General features: G+C 44.6%; 1 protein-coding gene across 1 annotated transcript in view; it reads right to left on the bottom strand.

The window, feature by feature from the left end:
* Positions 1–14,259, bottom strand: part of LOC120066539 (membrane-associated guanylate kinase, WW and PDZ domain-containing protein 2-like) — a 387,095-nt gene that overhangs the window by 44,455 nt on the left and 328,381 nt on the right. The window contains exon 13 of the mRNA XM_039017962.1: positions 1,888–2,080. Coding sequence (XP_038873890.1) covers positions 1,888–2,080 — 193 coding nt within the window. The remainder of the gene's footprint in view (positions 1–1,887; positions 2,081–14,259) is intronic.

The following is a 14,259-nucleotide window of genomic DNA, read 5'->3' on the forward strand; positions in this document are numbered from 1 at the left end:
TTCTTGGTTAGTGGCTATTTATATCTTTATTTGGTCGAATTTGTGATGGCTACCTATGCAGGAAAAAAATGGTGGTGTAAAAAAAGTTGTGTCTTTTGCTAACGTGGTTAAGCTAATAGATTTACATATTGTGTCTTCCCTGTAAAACATTTTAAAAATCAGAAATGATGGCTGGATTCACAAGATGTGTATCTTTCATCTGGTGTCTTGGACTTGTGATTTAATGATATTTAGATGCTAGTATTTACTTGTGACGCTATGCTAGGCTATGCTAGTCAGTTTTTTTACTGATGGGGGTGCGGGATTGGGAGGAAGTAGAAGTTAAATTGTATAGGACTGGATGTAGCCTTTAACAGAGACACAGAAAGAAGATTATTTGTGTAAATAGCAACACCACAACCTCAGAGTCCAGAGTTTTATCAGTTAACAAGGTTTCAGATAAAATTAAGCGTCTGCCTGAGAGGCCCAGAGAGGCCCACATGATCCATTTTATGTATTAAACTACGAATGTTAATTAAGTTTTAAAAATGAGTAAACCTTTTCTGAATGAAAAGTTTTAGAGTTTCAATATAAGTCAGATTACTTTGAGATTTCAGAAAAACAGGAGACTCAAGATTGGATTATACCAATTAGGAAAATTAAACAAAGTAGGAATAGCAATGACATTTCTCCAGTTAGCACCATTAGGCATGTCATCACTTTCAGATACAACATGTTGAACTCTCACAGTGACCAAAAAGGAGATGGTAAAAACTGACTTACATGCAATGCTAACATTGTCCTCACAGTTGACCAAGAACCGCAGACCCCAGTGAAGCAGAACCCACCTTAGACCCCGGCAATACCATCACAACATTGGCCAATACGGAAGGAAAAGATGGTGCTGGAACATCAGGCTTCAGAGCTGCGAAGCTCTTCGATGTTGGCAGCTCATTCATGAATCACGTCTCCGCAGAGGGCTCAGAAACTGGCGGGCGCTGCCCTCGACTTCCACGATGAACAGCGACATGTCTCCCTGTCTGGCCAGCCAGATCCAGGAGAGGATCATCCCACGATTCAGCAACAAAGGTCCCGCCGACTCCATTTTTTTGTTGGTGAGCGATCACTGCTGAGCAGTGGCCAGACCACCAAAGATAACCTGCCTGAAGGCGAGATTCCCATCAGTCCAGCGTGATGCATGGCCCTCGGAGAGGAGGAAAACGAGAAAATTGCAGGTCTTGGCTTTCCCAGTAGTCTGTGCAAATCAGCTATTTGTATGCCCAGCGTAGCGATTTCTTCTCTGTAGCCCTCCGCAAGCAGGCAATTGTCGCACTGAAAGTCAGGGTGTTCGACTTCATCCCGGAACAGGGCGAAGTATATATTACTCCTGCAGCGTTGATAGCGCAATGAGTCCTTCATTATTGCACCCTCATTATCGCACCCTCCTGACTCCCCCAACATGTCTTATATCGCCTAGATATAGGACTTACACTTCCAAAATGTTGTAACAATGACGCTGGGAGTCATGAAGCAGCTGCAGTTGGTGAGTATAATAATAAAGAACATAGAGCGATACAAAACAAGTGAAGCGTCTGTACATGAACACAGAACCAATATATATATATATATATTTTTTTTTTACACCTACAGGGGGTATATCATTAATGTAATGAAGCTACTGTATGTTGATTTGGTTGTTCGTTTTTGGTTGTGGTAGAGCTAATTTCTGCCACTACTGGACGAAGCGGATATTACTTTGTCATATGTTCTCAGTCAAGGAAAATACTAAAGTGCAGAAACGGGAAGAGTGGCTTTGCTGGCATGCATTAAAAAAGTGAGTTTTCCCCACCAAGATTTACATTTACATGCTAAAATCGCCACTGCCTTATACCATGAAACAATACTCACGCCTACTCTCATAAATGGCCCTGGACTTCTCATAGAGGTCGTATGGGTCGGGCTTGTTGAGGTCGAAGCCCTCTGTAGAGTCGGGGACCGAGGTGCTGTGCTGTGGCTGGGTAGGGAAGGGCATGCCTGTGGGAAGCACTGGGGCTGACAGGCTGGTCTGGGGACTACCATGGGGGTCCCACTGCTCTGGTAGCTGAATGCACACCAGCAGAAAGAGAGAAAGGGATGGGAAGGAAGAGAGCAAGAGAGAGAAAGGTGAGGGAGCAGGGAAAGTAAAGTGAGAAATGTATGATTTATGAATTACATTTATTTAATACAGTCAGGTTTACTTAATTGTTTATACATTTGCATCTTAAAGCTGAAATGCAGTATACACACTACTCAAATCAATAGGGGATTCAATTCATAGTTGTTTTTCATTCATGACTACATGGAACTCTATCCACATCAAGTAACTGACGCAAGCAGTAAAATTAGATAGAAAAAACAGATAAAAAAACTCCTTTTGGAACAGCGGGGACTGCGAAGCAACACAAACATTAGCACAGACACACGCATACACACACATACGATAACATACGCAGTAATCATACAAACCCCTTGGAAAATCCCCTGGAAGCAGAGGGGAGGCTATCCCTCCATGCCCCACATAACAGAGCGCCGCTCTTGCCCTAGTTCACCTTAGCTGAAGAAGCTCCTTCGTACACCTTCAGACTAGTCTCAAGTGCCTACATGTCCTGCCCATCCCTGCCCATCACAGAAATGTCATCTGCATATGCCTGTCAACTGCTATGCCTGTCAACACACTCCCTGCAGTCTCCTACCTAGCAGGCCCAAAAAAGGCTCAATGGCTAGTCTATATAACTGCCCCGATAGAGAGCATCCTTGTCTAATGCCCCACCTCACCCAGACTGGCCTACTGAGCCCCCCTCCCACCTTGACCATACATGACACCCCAGCATACCCAGCATACAACAGCTTCACACAGGCCAAAACCATTTCCCCAAACCCAAACACAGACATCACATTAAACAGACACTCATGCTCCACTCCATCAAAAGCCTTCTCTTGGTCAAAAGAGACCCGTCCAAAGTTCACATTAGAAACTCTCGACAAGTCCAACATGTCCCTGATTAAGAACAAGCTGTCCATGATGGAGCATCCTGGGATACAATATGTATGGTCCCTGTGTACTACAGAGTCCAGATGGAACATCAGCCTGTTAGAGACGACCTTGGCAATAATCTTGTAGTTTGCACAAAGCAATGACACAGGCCTCCAGCTCCTAAATTCACACAAGTTCCCTTTCTTGTGTAGGAGAGTCAGATCCGTACGACGACAGCTCATCGGCAACTCTCCTATTCCAATGCACTCACGCAACATACAAAAGAAGTCCAGTGCAATTATTCCACAGAATTTTTTTATAAAACTCCACTGGGAGTCCATCGACCCCCGGTGCACGGCCGGGGGACATCTGGATTACGGCCTCTGCCAGTTAATGGGAGAACAGGGGAATGTCAAGATCACCCTCTGTGCCAGAGAGAGCTTAGGGAGGTCTGCAAACAAAACCTGAGCACAAACAGGATCACACACTTCTGCCCTATACAATTCAGTATAAAACTCCACAGTCCGCTCCCGCATCTCCCCCACCACAGAGGTCACCCGCACATCCGACAGCCGTAGACAATGCACACCCTTGGCTTCACCGCTCTGTCTTTCCAAACCAAAGGAGGAGGAGCTGGGAGCATCCATCTCCTTGAGCATGGAGAATTAGCTCTTACAAGTGCTCCATTCGCTTTAACCTGGAAAATGTATGTATGTTGTATGTTTTCCTACAACATGAAAACAAAAAAAAAAAAGTAGGTGGAACATAATTGGAAAACATGTGATGTGGTTCCATTCACTGGCTTAACCTGTTTGGGCTGCAGGGGGCGTATTGAGTAGCCAGTTAAATCGTGCCCATTTCAAACGGCCTCGTACTCAATTCTTGCTCGTACAATATGCATATTATTGTTATTATTGGATAGAAAACACTCTCTAGTTTCTATAGCCGTTTGAATTATGTCTCTGAGTGAAACAGAACTCATTCTACAGCACTTTTCCTCCCAGTGAGTGAGTTTTCAGAAATCTTGGCCTCTGGTTCCAGATCAGTTTTAAAGCCCCTGTAAATCCTATGAGGATACAAACACTGCCCACGCCTTCCTCTAGATGTCAGTAAGTGGTGACAATTTGAATGGAGTCGATTGCGCAATCATGGCCTCTATAAATCACCAAATACCGGAAGTAGCGTTCTTTTGGACTCTGCGCTCAACGCAAGAAGGACATCGGACTGACCTTTTTCCAAGCCTTGGTTTAGCCAGTAATATAGCGCCGGTCATGTTTTTACTCGTAATAGGTGTTAAAAACATCATAAGGTAGTTAATTTAAACCGTTTTATAGCAATTTATATCCGTTTAGTGCGATTTTGAGGCATTTCTATGTGATACTCTTTGAAGCGCTGGGCACGTTTCGGGGTCCCGGTCGAACGTTAGTGGGCATTTCGACGGACAGAGGGCATCTTTCGACCAAAAGAAGATTAGACCCAAGAAAGGATACATTGCCCAAGATTCTGATGGAAGATCACCTCATAGTAAGAAATATTTAAGATGATAAATCGTTGTTCTGTCGAAAAATTTTAAACGCATATTCCGCCATTTTGTTTGGTATAGCTTCGCTTGGCGAACCCTGTATTGCACAGTAAGGATAATTTTAGAAATGTAATTCAGCGATTGCATTAAGAACTAATTTGTCTTTCGATAGCTGTCCAACTTATATTTTTTAGTCAAGTTTATGAATAGATATCCATGAGACAAGATCACTGTGAAAGATGGCGACCGACATTTTCAGGCTAGTTTTGCTAGTATTGTCATTGTATAACCACGGTTTTTGTGGCTAAATATGCACATTTTCGAACAAACTCTATATGTATGTTGTAATATGATGTTACAGGAGTGTCATCGGAAGAATTCTGAGAAGGTTAGTGAAAAAATTAATATATTTTGGCGATGATAACGATATCGCTCTCTTTGGCTTGAATCAATGGTCGGGTAACGTTTGCATATGTGGTATGCTAATATAACGATTTATTGTGTTTTCGCTGTAAAACACTTAGAACATCTGAAATATTGTCTGAATTCACAAGATCTGTGTCTTTCCATTGCTATGTGCTGTGTATTTTTAAGAAATGTTTTATGATGAGTAAATTGGTAATACACGTTGCTCTGTATATTTATTCTAGTCGAGTTGTGATGGTGGGTGCAATTGTAAACTATGATTTATACCTGAAATATGCACATTTTTCTAACAAAACCTATCCTATACAATAAATATGTTATCAGACTGTCATCTGATGAGGTTTTTTCTTGGTTAGTGGCTATCAATATCTTAGTTTAGCCGAATTGGTGATGAGAGAAAAAATGGTGGACAAAGAAAAATTGTGTCTTTTGCTAACATGGTTAGCTAATAGATTTACATATTTTGTCTTCCCTGTAAAACATTTTAAAAATCTGAAATGGTGGCTTTATTCACAAGATCTGTATCTTTCATTTGGTGTCTTGGACTTGTGATTTAATGATATTTAGATGCTACTATTTAATTGTGACGCTATGCTAGCGATGCTAATCAGTGTGGGGGGGGTGGGGGGATGTTGTCATAGGTGTACCGGCGTCGGGCTGCAGCCATAACAGGTTAATAATTAATTAAAAGTAGGTGGAACATAATTGGAAAACATGTGATGTGGTTCCATTCACTGGCTTAATAATTTATATGGTGCTCCATTCGCTTTAACCTGCCAAGGGTCCCTACGTAATTCAGCTAAATTAGCATGGAGGCCTACATTGCCTTACCCCACCAGCTCTACCTCCACCACACTTATACTACGCTCGAGTTCCCCCAATACTCTCGTAACCTCTGAGGGTGAGAGAGCTGTATACCACCATTGACTCTGAGACTCATACTCCTCTCTTCACTGCCCCCACCTTCCTAAAAAGTCTGGAAACATGAGCAAAAAGTGGTATCTTGAAAGAGCATTACATTAAACATCCAATATGATGCATGCCGAGGCCTTGGTGAAATAGACAGCAGAGCCATGTTTATGTGGTTATACAAAAAACCTACCGGGAGAATGGTATAGCCCAACACCCTATTGCTCTGATTCCTGGACATGTAAAACTGATCGAGTCGGGCTGCACTCACCCTAGACCCAAAGACCTTCACCCATGTATACTGCCTTGTGTTGGGATGTCTTGTTCTCCAAACATCCACTAGTTCAAACTGATTAATGATGTCCATTAACACCTCCACTGAGCCTGAATGAGGCTCCTCCCCATTTCTGTATTTTGTCAAATCCATCGTTCAGTTCCAGTTCCCACCGACCACCAGCGTCTCTTCAGGCGCTACCTGTGAGAGTTCCTGTCTAAGACACCCAAACAGAAACCCACTTCACTGTGTTTGGTGCATACACATACACATTTATAAGGACAAACCTCCTGTTGTTAATTTCTGCTTTAAAACTTCTTATGGATAGGGGGCAGCATTTTCACGTTTGGATGAAAAGCGTGCCCAGAGTAAACTGCCTCCTACTCAGTCCCAGATGCTAATATATGCGTATTATTAGTAGTATTGGATAGAAAACACTCTGACGTTTCTAAAACTGTTTGAAAATGATGTCTGTGAGTATAACAGAACTCATATGGCAGGCAAAAACCTGAGAAAAAATCCAACCAGGAAGTGGGAAATCTGAGGTTTGTAGTTTTTCAACTCATCCCCTATTGAATATACAGTGGGATATGGGTCATCTTGCACTTCCTAAGGCTTCCAATATATGTCAACAGTCTTTAGAACGTTGTTGCAGGCTTCTACTGTGAAGGGGGGCTGAATGAGAGGGGAATGAGTCAGAGGTCTGCCAGCAGCCACGGGCTGGTCATGCGCGGTCGTGAGAAAGTTACCTCTCGTTCCATTGCTTTTCTACAGACAAGTTAATTCTCCGGTTGGGACATTATTGAACAATTATAATAAAATCATTCTAAAGATTGATTCTATACATCGTTTGATTTGTTTCTACGACCAGTAATATAACTTTTTGGATTTTTTGTCCGTCATTTCCGCTGGACTTGCCCGCGCCTCATGAGTTTCGATTTGTTTACTAAACGCCCTAACAAAAGGAGGAATTTGGACATAAATTATGGACTTTATGGAACAAATCAAACATTTATTGTGGAACTGGGATTCCTGGGAGTGCATTCTGACGAAGATCATCAAAGGTAAGTGAATATTTATAATGCTATTTCTGGCTTATATTGACTCCAACATGGCGGATATCTTCTTGGGTTGAGAATGTCTCTGAGCGCCGTACTCAGATTATTGCATGGTTTGCTTTTTTCGTAAAGTTTTTTTGAAATCTGACACAGCGGTTGCATTAAGGAGAAGTATATCTTTAAATCTGTGAATAACACTTGTATCTTTTATTAATTTTTATTATGAGTATTTCTGTGATTTGATGTGGCTCTGTGCAAATTCACGGGATGTTTTGGAGGCAAAGCCAAATGTAAACTGAGGTTTTTGGATATAAATATGAACTTGATCGAACAAAACATACATGTATTGTGTATCATGTTGTCCCGGGAATGTCATCTGATGAAGAATATCAAAGGTTAGTGATTCATTTGATCAATATTTCTGCTTTTTGTGACTCCTCTCTTTGCTTGGAAAATCGCTGTATGCTTTCTGTGACTAGTTGCTGACCTAACATAATGATATGTTCTGCTTTTGCTGAAAAGCTTCTTTGAAATCGGACACTGTGGTTGGATTAACGAGAATTTTATCTTTAAAATGGTGCCAAATACTTGTATGTTTGAGAAAATTGAATTATGAGATTTCTGTTGATTGAATTTGGCGGCCCGCTAGCGGAACCCCAGTCCTAGACAGGTTAACCGGCACCTTTGACCTCCATCCAGGAGGGCAGGTCATGACAGCCACTGGGGCTTTTTGAGCTTTGCTATTGGTCTCTTTCTTAGCTGGCTTTTCTCCCACTTCTTATGCAGACTGTTTGGGCAGGCTCGCTTAAAATATAAATGGCATCAGAGATGCAGGAAAGAGGAGTCTGTTGTGTGAATTTGTAAAACAAAAAAAGTACAGGTGTTGTTTCTGCAGGAGGTACATAGTGATGTGGTGAATGAAATCGGTTAGAGGCTCTGGTGGAAATGGACAAGTGTCTTGAGCCATGGAACAAACGTTATTGTAGGCGTGGCAGTCCTTTTTGCACCAGCTCTGGCTGTATAAATTGGCTTCTCAAAGGAGGTGTGTAGGGGTAGACTGCTTGTAGTTAATCTTTGGGGTAGGGGGCAGTATTTTCACGAGTAAACGGCCTGCTACAAAGCCATACAAGCTAGAATAGGCATATTATTAGTAGATTTGGATAGAAAACACTCTGAAGTTTCTAAAACTGTTTGAATGATGTCTGTGAGTATAACAGAACTCATCAGGCAGGCAGAAACCTGAGAAAAAATCCAACCAGGAAGTGGGAAATCTGAGGTTTGTAGGTTTTCAACTTAGCTCCTATTGAAGATACAGTGGGATATTGGTAATGTTGCACTTCCTAAGGCTTCCACTAGATGTCAACAGTCGTTAGAACCTTGTCTGATGCCTCTACTGTTGAGTGGGGCCGAGGAGAGAGAAATGAGTAAAGTCTATCATGACCTGAACTTGCCCTGACCATGCGAGTTCACGTGAGAGCGAGCTCTGTTCCATCGCACTTCTGAAGACAATGGAATACTCCGGTTGGAACATTATTGAAGAATTATGTTAAAAACATCCTAAAGATTGATTCAATACTTTGTTTGTTATGTTTTTACGGACTGTAATATAACTTTTTTAACTTTTCGTCCGTACTTTCCGCTGGACCTGCTCGCGAGTCATGAGTTTGGAAAGTGTTCTGAACCCTAAAACAACAAGGAGGAATTTGGACATAAATGATGGACATTATCGAACAAAACAAACATTTATTGAGGAACTTGGATTCCTGGGAGTGCATTCTGTTGAAGATCGTCAAAGGTAAGTGAATGTTTATATTGTTACTTCTGACTTCTGTTGACTGCATAATATGGCGGCTATATTTGTGTCTTGATTGGGCTCTGAGTGCCGACTCAGATTATTGCATGGTTTACTTTTTCCGTAAAGCTTTTTTGAAATCTGACAGAGCAGTTGCATTAAGGAGAAGTGCATCTAAAATGCCATGCATAACAGTTGTATCTTTTAGCAATGTTTATTATGAGTATTCCTGTAAATTGATGTGGCTCTCTGCAAAATCAAAGGATGTTTTGTGACTTCTGAACGTAAGGCGCCAATGTAAACTCAGATTTTTTGATATAAATATGAACTTTACCGAACAAAACAGACATGTATTGTGTAACATGAAAATCTATGAGTGTCATCTGATGAAGATCATCAATGTCACGATCGTTATATGGTGGAAGAGAGGAGGACCAAGGCGCAGCGTGATAACAATACATCTTCTATTTATTGAAGACGAAAATGAAGAACACTTAAACAAACTACAAAACAACAAACGAACGAACGTGACGCTATAAACAAATAGTGCAGACACAGGCAACTAACATAGACAATAACCCACGAAATACCCAATGAGTATGGCTGCCTAAATATGGTTCCCAATCAGAGACAATGATCAACAGCTGCCTCTAATTGAGAACCAATCTAGGCAGCCATAGACATACAAACACCTAGACTAGCCCTGCCCCATAAACATACAAAACCCCTAGACAATACAAAACACATACATCCCCCATGTCACACCCTGACCTAACTAAAATAATAAAGAAAACAAAGATAACTAAGGCCAGGGCGTGACAGTACCCCCCCCAAAGGTGCGGACTCCGGCCGCAAAACCTGACACAGAAGGGGAGGGTCCGGGTGGGCCTTCTTACGGCGGCGGCTCAGGTGCGGGACGTGGACCCCACTCCACCATAGTCAATAACCGCTTTGGTGGCGCCTCTGGAGCGGCAACCCTTGCAGCGAGTCTCGGACTAAAGACCATCCTAGAGGGCGCCACTGGACGAAGGGGCAGCTCCGGACTGAGGGGCAGCTCCGGACTGAGGGGCAGCTCCGGACTGAGGGGCAGCTCCTGACTGAGGGGCAGCTCCGGACTGAGGGGGACATCCGGACTGAGGGGGAGCTCCGGACTGAGGGGCAGCTCCGGACTGAGAGGTAGCTCATGACTGAGAGGTAGCTCATGACTGAGGGGTAGCTCATGATTGAAGGGCAGCTCATGACCGAGGGGCAGCTCATGACTGGCGGGCGGCTCTGGCAGCTCCTGACTGGCGGGCGGCTCTGGCAGCTCCTGACTGGCGGGCGGCTCTGGCAGCTCCTGACTGGCGGGCGGCTCTGGCGGCTCCTGACTGTCGGGCGGCTCTGGCGGCTCCTGACTGGCGGGCGGCTCTGGCGGCTCCTGACTGGCGGGCGGCTCTGGCGGCTCCTGACTGACGGACGGCTCTAGCGGCTCAGGACAGACGGGCGGCTTTGACGGCTCAGGACAGACGGGCGGCTCTGATGGCTCAGGACAGACGGGCGGCTCAGACGGCGCTGGGCAGACGGGCAGCGCAGGCGGCGCTGGGCAGACGGACAGCTCAGACGGCGCTGGGCAGACGGACAGCTCAGACGGCGCTGGGCAGACGGGCAGCGCAGGCGGCGCTGGGCAGACGGCAGACTCTGGCCTGCTGAGGCGCACAGTAGGCCTGGTGCGTGGTGCCGGAACTGGTGGTACCGGGCTAAGGACACGCACATCAAGGCTGGTGTGGGGAGCAGCAACAGGGCGTACAGGGCTCTGGAGACGCACAGGAGGCCTTGTTGCGTGGTGCCGGAACTGGTGGTACTGGGCTGGAGACACGCACCACAGGGCGAGTGCGTGGAAGAGGAACAGGGCTCTGGAGACGCACAGGAAGCCTGGTGCGTGGTGTTGGCACTGGTGGTACTGGGCTGGTGCGAGGAGGTGGCACCGGATATACCGGACCGTGAAGGCGTACTGGAGCTCTTGAGCACCGAGCCTGCCCAACCTTACCTGGCTGAATATTCCCCTTAGCCCGGCCAGTGCGGCGAGGTGGGCACTGGGCTGTGCTGGCGAACGGGGGACACCATGCGTAAGGCTGGTGCCATGTACACCGGCCCAAGGAGAAGCACTGGAGACCAGATGCGTTGAGCCGGCTTCATGGCACCTGGCTCGATGCCCACTCTAGCCCGGCCGAAACGAGGAGCTGGGATGTACCGCACCGGGCTATGCACACTTACAGGAGACACCGTGCGCTCTTCCGCATAACACAGTGTCTGCCCGTACTCTCGCTCTCCACGGTAAGCACGGGGAGTTGGCGCAGGTCTCCTACCTGACTTCGCCACACTCCCTGAGAGCCCCCCCAATACATTTTTGGGGCTGCCTCTCTGGCTTCCAGCCGCGCTTCCGTGCTGCCTCCTCATACCCCCGCCTCTCGGCTTTAGCTGCCTCCAGCTCTTCACGAGGGCGGCGATATTCTCCAGCTTGAACCCAGGGTCCCTTACCGTCCAGAATTTCTTCCCATGTCCAGGAGTCCTGTGTATTTTGCCGCTGCTGCTGCTGTCCTTCACCACGCTGCTTGATCCTTGGTTGGCGGGTTATTCTGTCACGATCGTTATATGGTGGAAGAGAGGAGGACCAAGGCGCAGCGTGATAACAATACATCTTCTATTTATTGAAGACGAAAATGAAGAACACTAACTAAGGCCAGGGCGTGACAATCAAAGGTTAGTGCTAAATTGTATCTATAATTCTGCTTTTTGTGAATCCTCTCTTTGGCTGGAAAAATGGCTGTGTTATTCTATGAATAGGCAATCACCTAACATAATCGTTTGGTTTGCTTTCGTCGTAAAGCTTTTTTGAAATCGGACACTGTGGCTGGATTTACAACAAGAGTATTTTTAAAATGGTGTAAAATACATGTATGTTATGGGCCGTCCTGATCAGGTTCCTCCGTTTCCAAGACAGAGAGAAGGTACTGCAACTCACAAGAGCCAAAGGGGACATCACCATTGATGGCAAGAGGGTCAGCCTTTTCCCGGATATGAGCGCGGATCTCGCAAGACGTCGCAAGCAGTTCAGACCTGCCGCCAAAACACTGAAGGAGAAGAACATCACCGGCTACCTCATCCACCCTACGCGGATGAAAGTTCAGTACAAAGGCCGAAGCCATCTCTTCAACACACCGGGAGAAGTGTACACTTTTCTCAAAGAACTGAGCAACGTCTGAGCCAGGACGGTCTCTTTGGGGGATAAGATGCAGTTTGTTTGTTTTCTCTTATCCGGACTGAACCGCTGATATCCTCCGGTCGCTATAATTGATTTGTACATTTTCAACTAACCGTATCTTTCCGGGGTGAGTTCTATTACATTTACAGTAGAGTATATTTTGGTTTAGTCCATATCACTGGGCGAAGCAAATAAGTGGGTTTAGGCCCACTGCTTTCCCCCTCATTTATGTTTATCTTTCGAAAAGAGACTCAAGCAGCCCTTACCGTGGGCAGTAAATATTCAGCCATAAATGTCTATTCACAAAGTTTGTTTTCAATTTAGAGAGCTCGCAGGTTTTAGTTTACGCCAAGGTTTAGCTAGTAAGAGCAAGATGGAAAGCGAGCAGCAACGTATCTCTACAAGTGTATTCATGTTTGATTGTTGGGATTGTGGTTTTAGTCTAACAATCGGGGTGGGTGGGATTCTTAATTTTTTTCCCATTTTTTCTATGTTTATTGTTTCCTTCCTAAAGAGACACATAGGTCACTTCTGTGTTCAAAGCAAAGTTGAAACATTTCCTAACTATCTACATATGATAGATTTCCATTTAGTTACATATTTGAAACCCAACTATGCTTAATCCACTAAAATGTGTCACATTCAACGTAAAAGGTCTTAACAGCCCGATTAAAAGGAAGAGAGTCTATACATACCTTAAGAAATTAAAGGCTGACATTGTGTTTTTACAAGAAACACATCTTACAGCCAGTGAACACAAGAAATTGAAGAGGGAATGGGTAGGACAAGTTTTTGCGTCCTCTTTTAACTCCAAAGCAAGAGGAACTGCAATTTTGATAAGTAGACACATCCCCTTCTGCGTCAACAACACCATCTCTGATCCCTCTGGCAGGTTTGTTTTGGTGCAGGGGCATTTCAGAGTCTTGGACCCTATTGAATATCTATGCTCCTAACTTCGATGACCATATGTTTATTCAGAATGTCTTCCTTCAGGTTGCTCAAGCACCACCAGGATTGTTACTGGTTGGAGGAGATTTTAATTTTTGTTTAGATACAGTTCTTGATAGGTCCTCTGATAAACCTTCACTTCTTACCAAAGCCAGCAACCTCACCATGTCATTCATGAAAGATCTCAATTTACTAGACATCTGGAGACAGTTGCACCCACAGGATAGGGACTACTCTTTTTATTCACACCCACACAAGACACACACACGCATAGATAACTTTTTACTGTCGACACAACTGTTTCATAGAGTGTTAGATTGTCCTCCAATAATCTCAGAAGGTTCTTTGATATAATTCACCTTGCTAACAAAAACAAAATACCTAGTGTCGCAGTCTCCCTTGACGCTGAAAAGGCCTTTGATGGGGTTGAATGGCCATACCTCTTTCGCGTCTTGGAAAAGTTTGGTTTAGGTACCGTGTTTGTAAATTTGATAAAATCACTCTACAAATCTCCTAAACCTAGGATTGCTACCAATGGGATTACTTCCTCCTCTTTCCCTCTCTATAGGGGGAACAGACAAGGTTGCCCAATTAGCCCCCACCTCTTTGCCCTCGCCATCGAACCGTTGGCTGATGCTATTAGAACGTGCCCTGACATACATGGCTTTGAGGTGGGCCCCCATACCCATAAATTATCACTCTTTGCGGACGACCTTATCTTATTTCTAACAAACCCAGAACACTCCCTCTCTCACTTGCAGATCCTACTACAGTGTTATAGTTCTTTCTCTGGATATAAGGTCAATTTAGATAAAAGCGAAATCTTACCGTTGTCTGTCTTTGACCATCATACCATCAAGCACAAGTTTCCTTTTAGATGGTCGCCTATGGGCTTCACATATTTGGGCATAATGGTGGATGGTAACCTGAACAACCTCTATAAACTCAATCTGGCCAGTTTGTTGCAAAAGGTGGAGGGTGACCTTTGTAAATGGATGGACTTACCTCTCACTCTACTGGGTAGAATCAATGTAATTAAAATGAATGTCCTGCCCAGATTTCTATATCTGTTTCAATCTCTCCCTATCCCTGTTCCC

This window comes from Salvelinus namaycush, chromosome 21 (assembly GCF_016432855.1).
Source record: "Salvelinus namaycush isolate Seneca chromosome 21, SaNama_1.0, whole genome shotgun sequence".
NCBI classification, from domain to species: domain Eukaryota; kingdom Metazoa; phylum Chordata; class Actinopteri; order Salmoniformes; family Salmonidae; genus Salvelinus; species Salvelinus namaycush.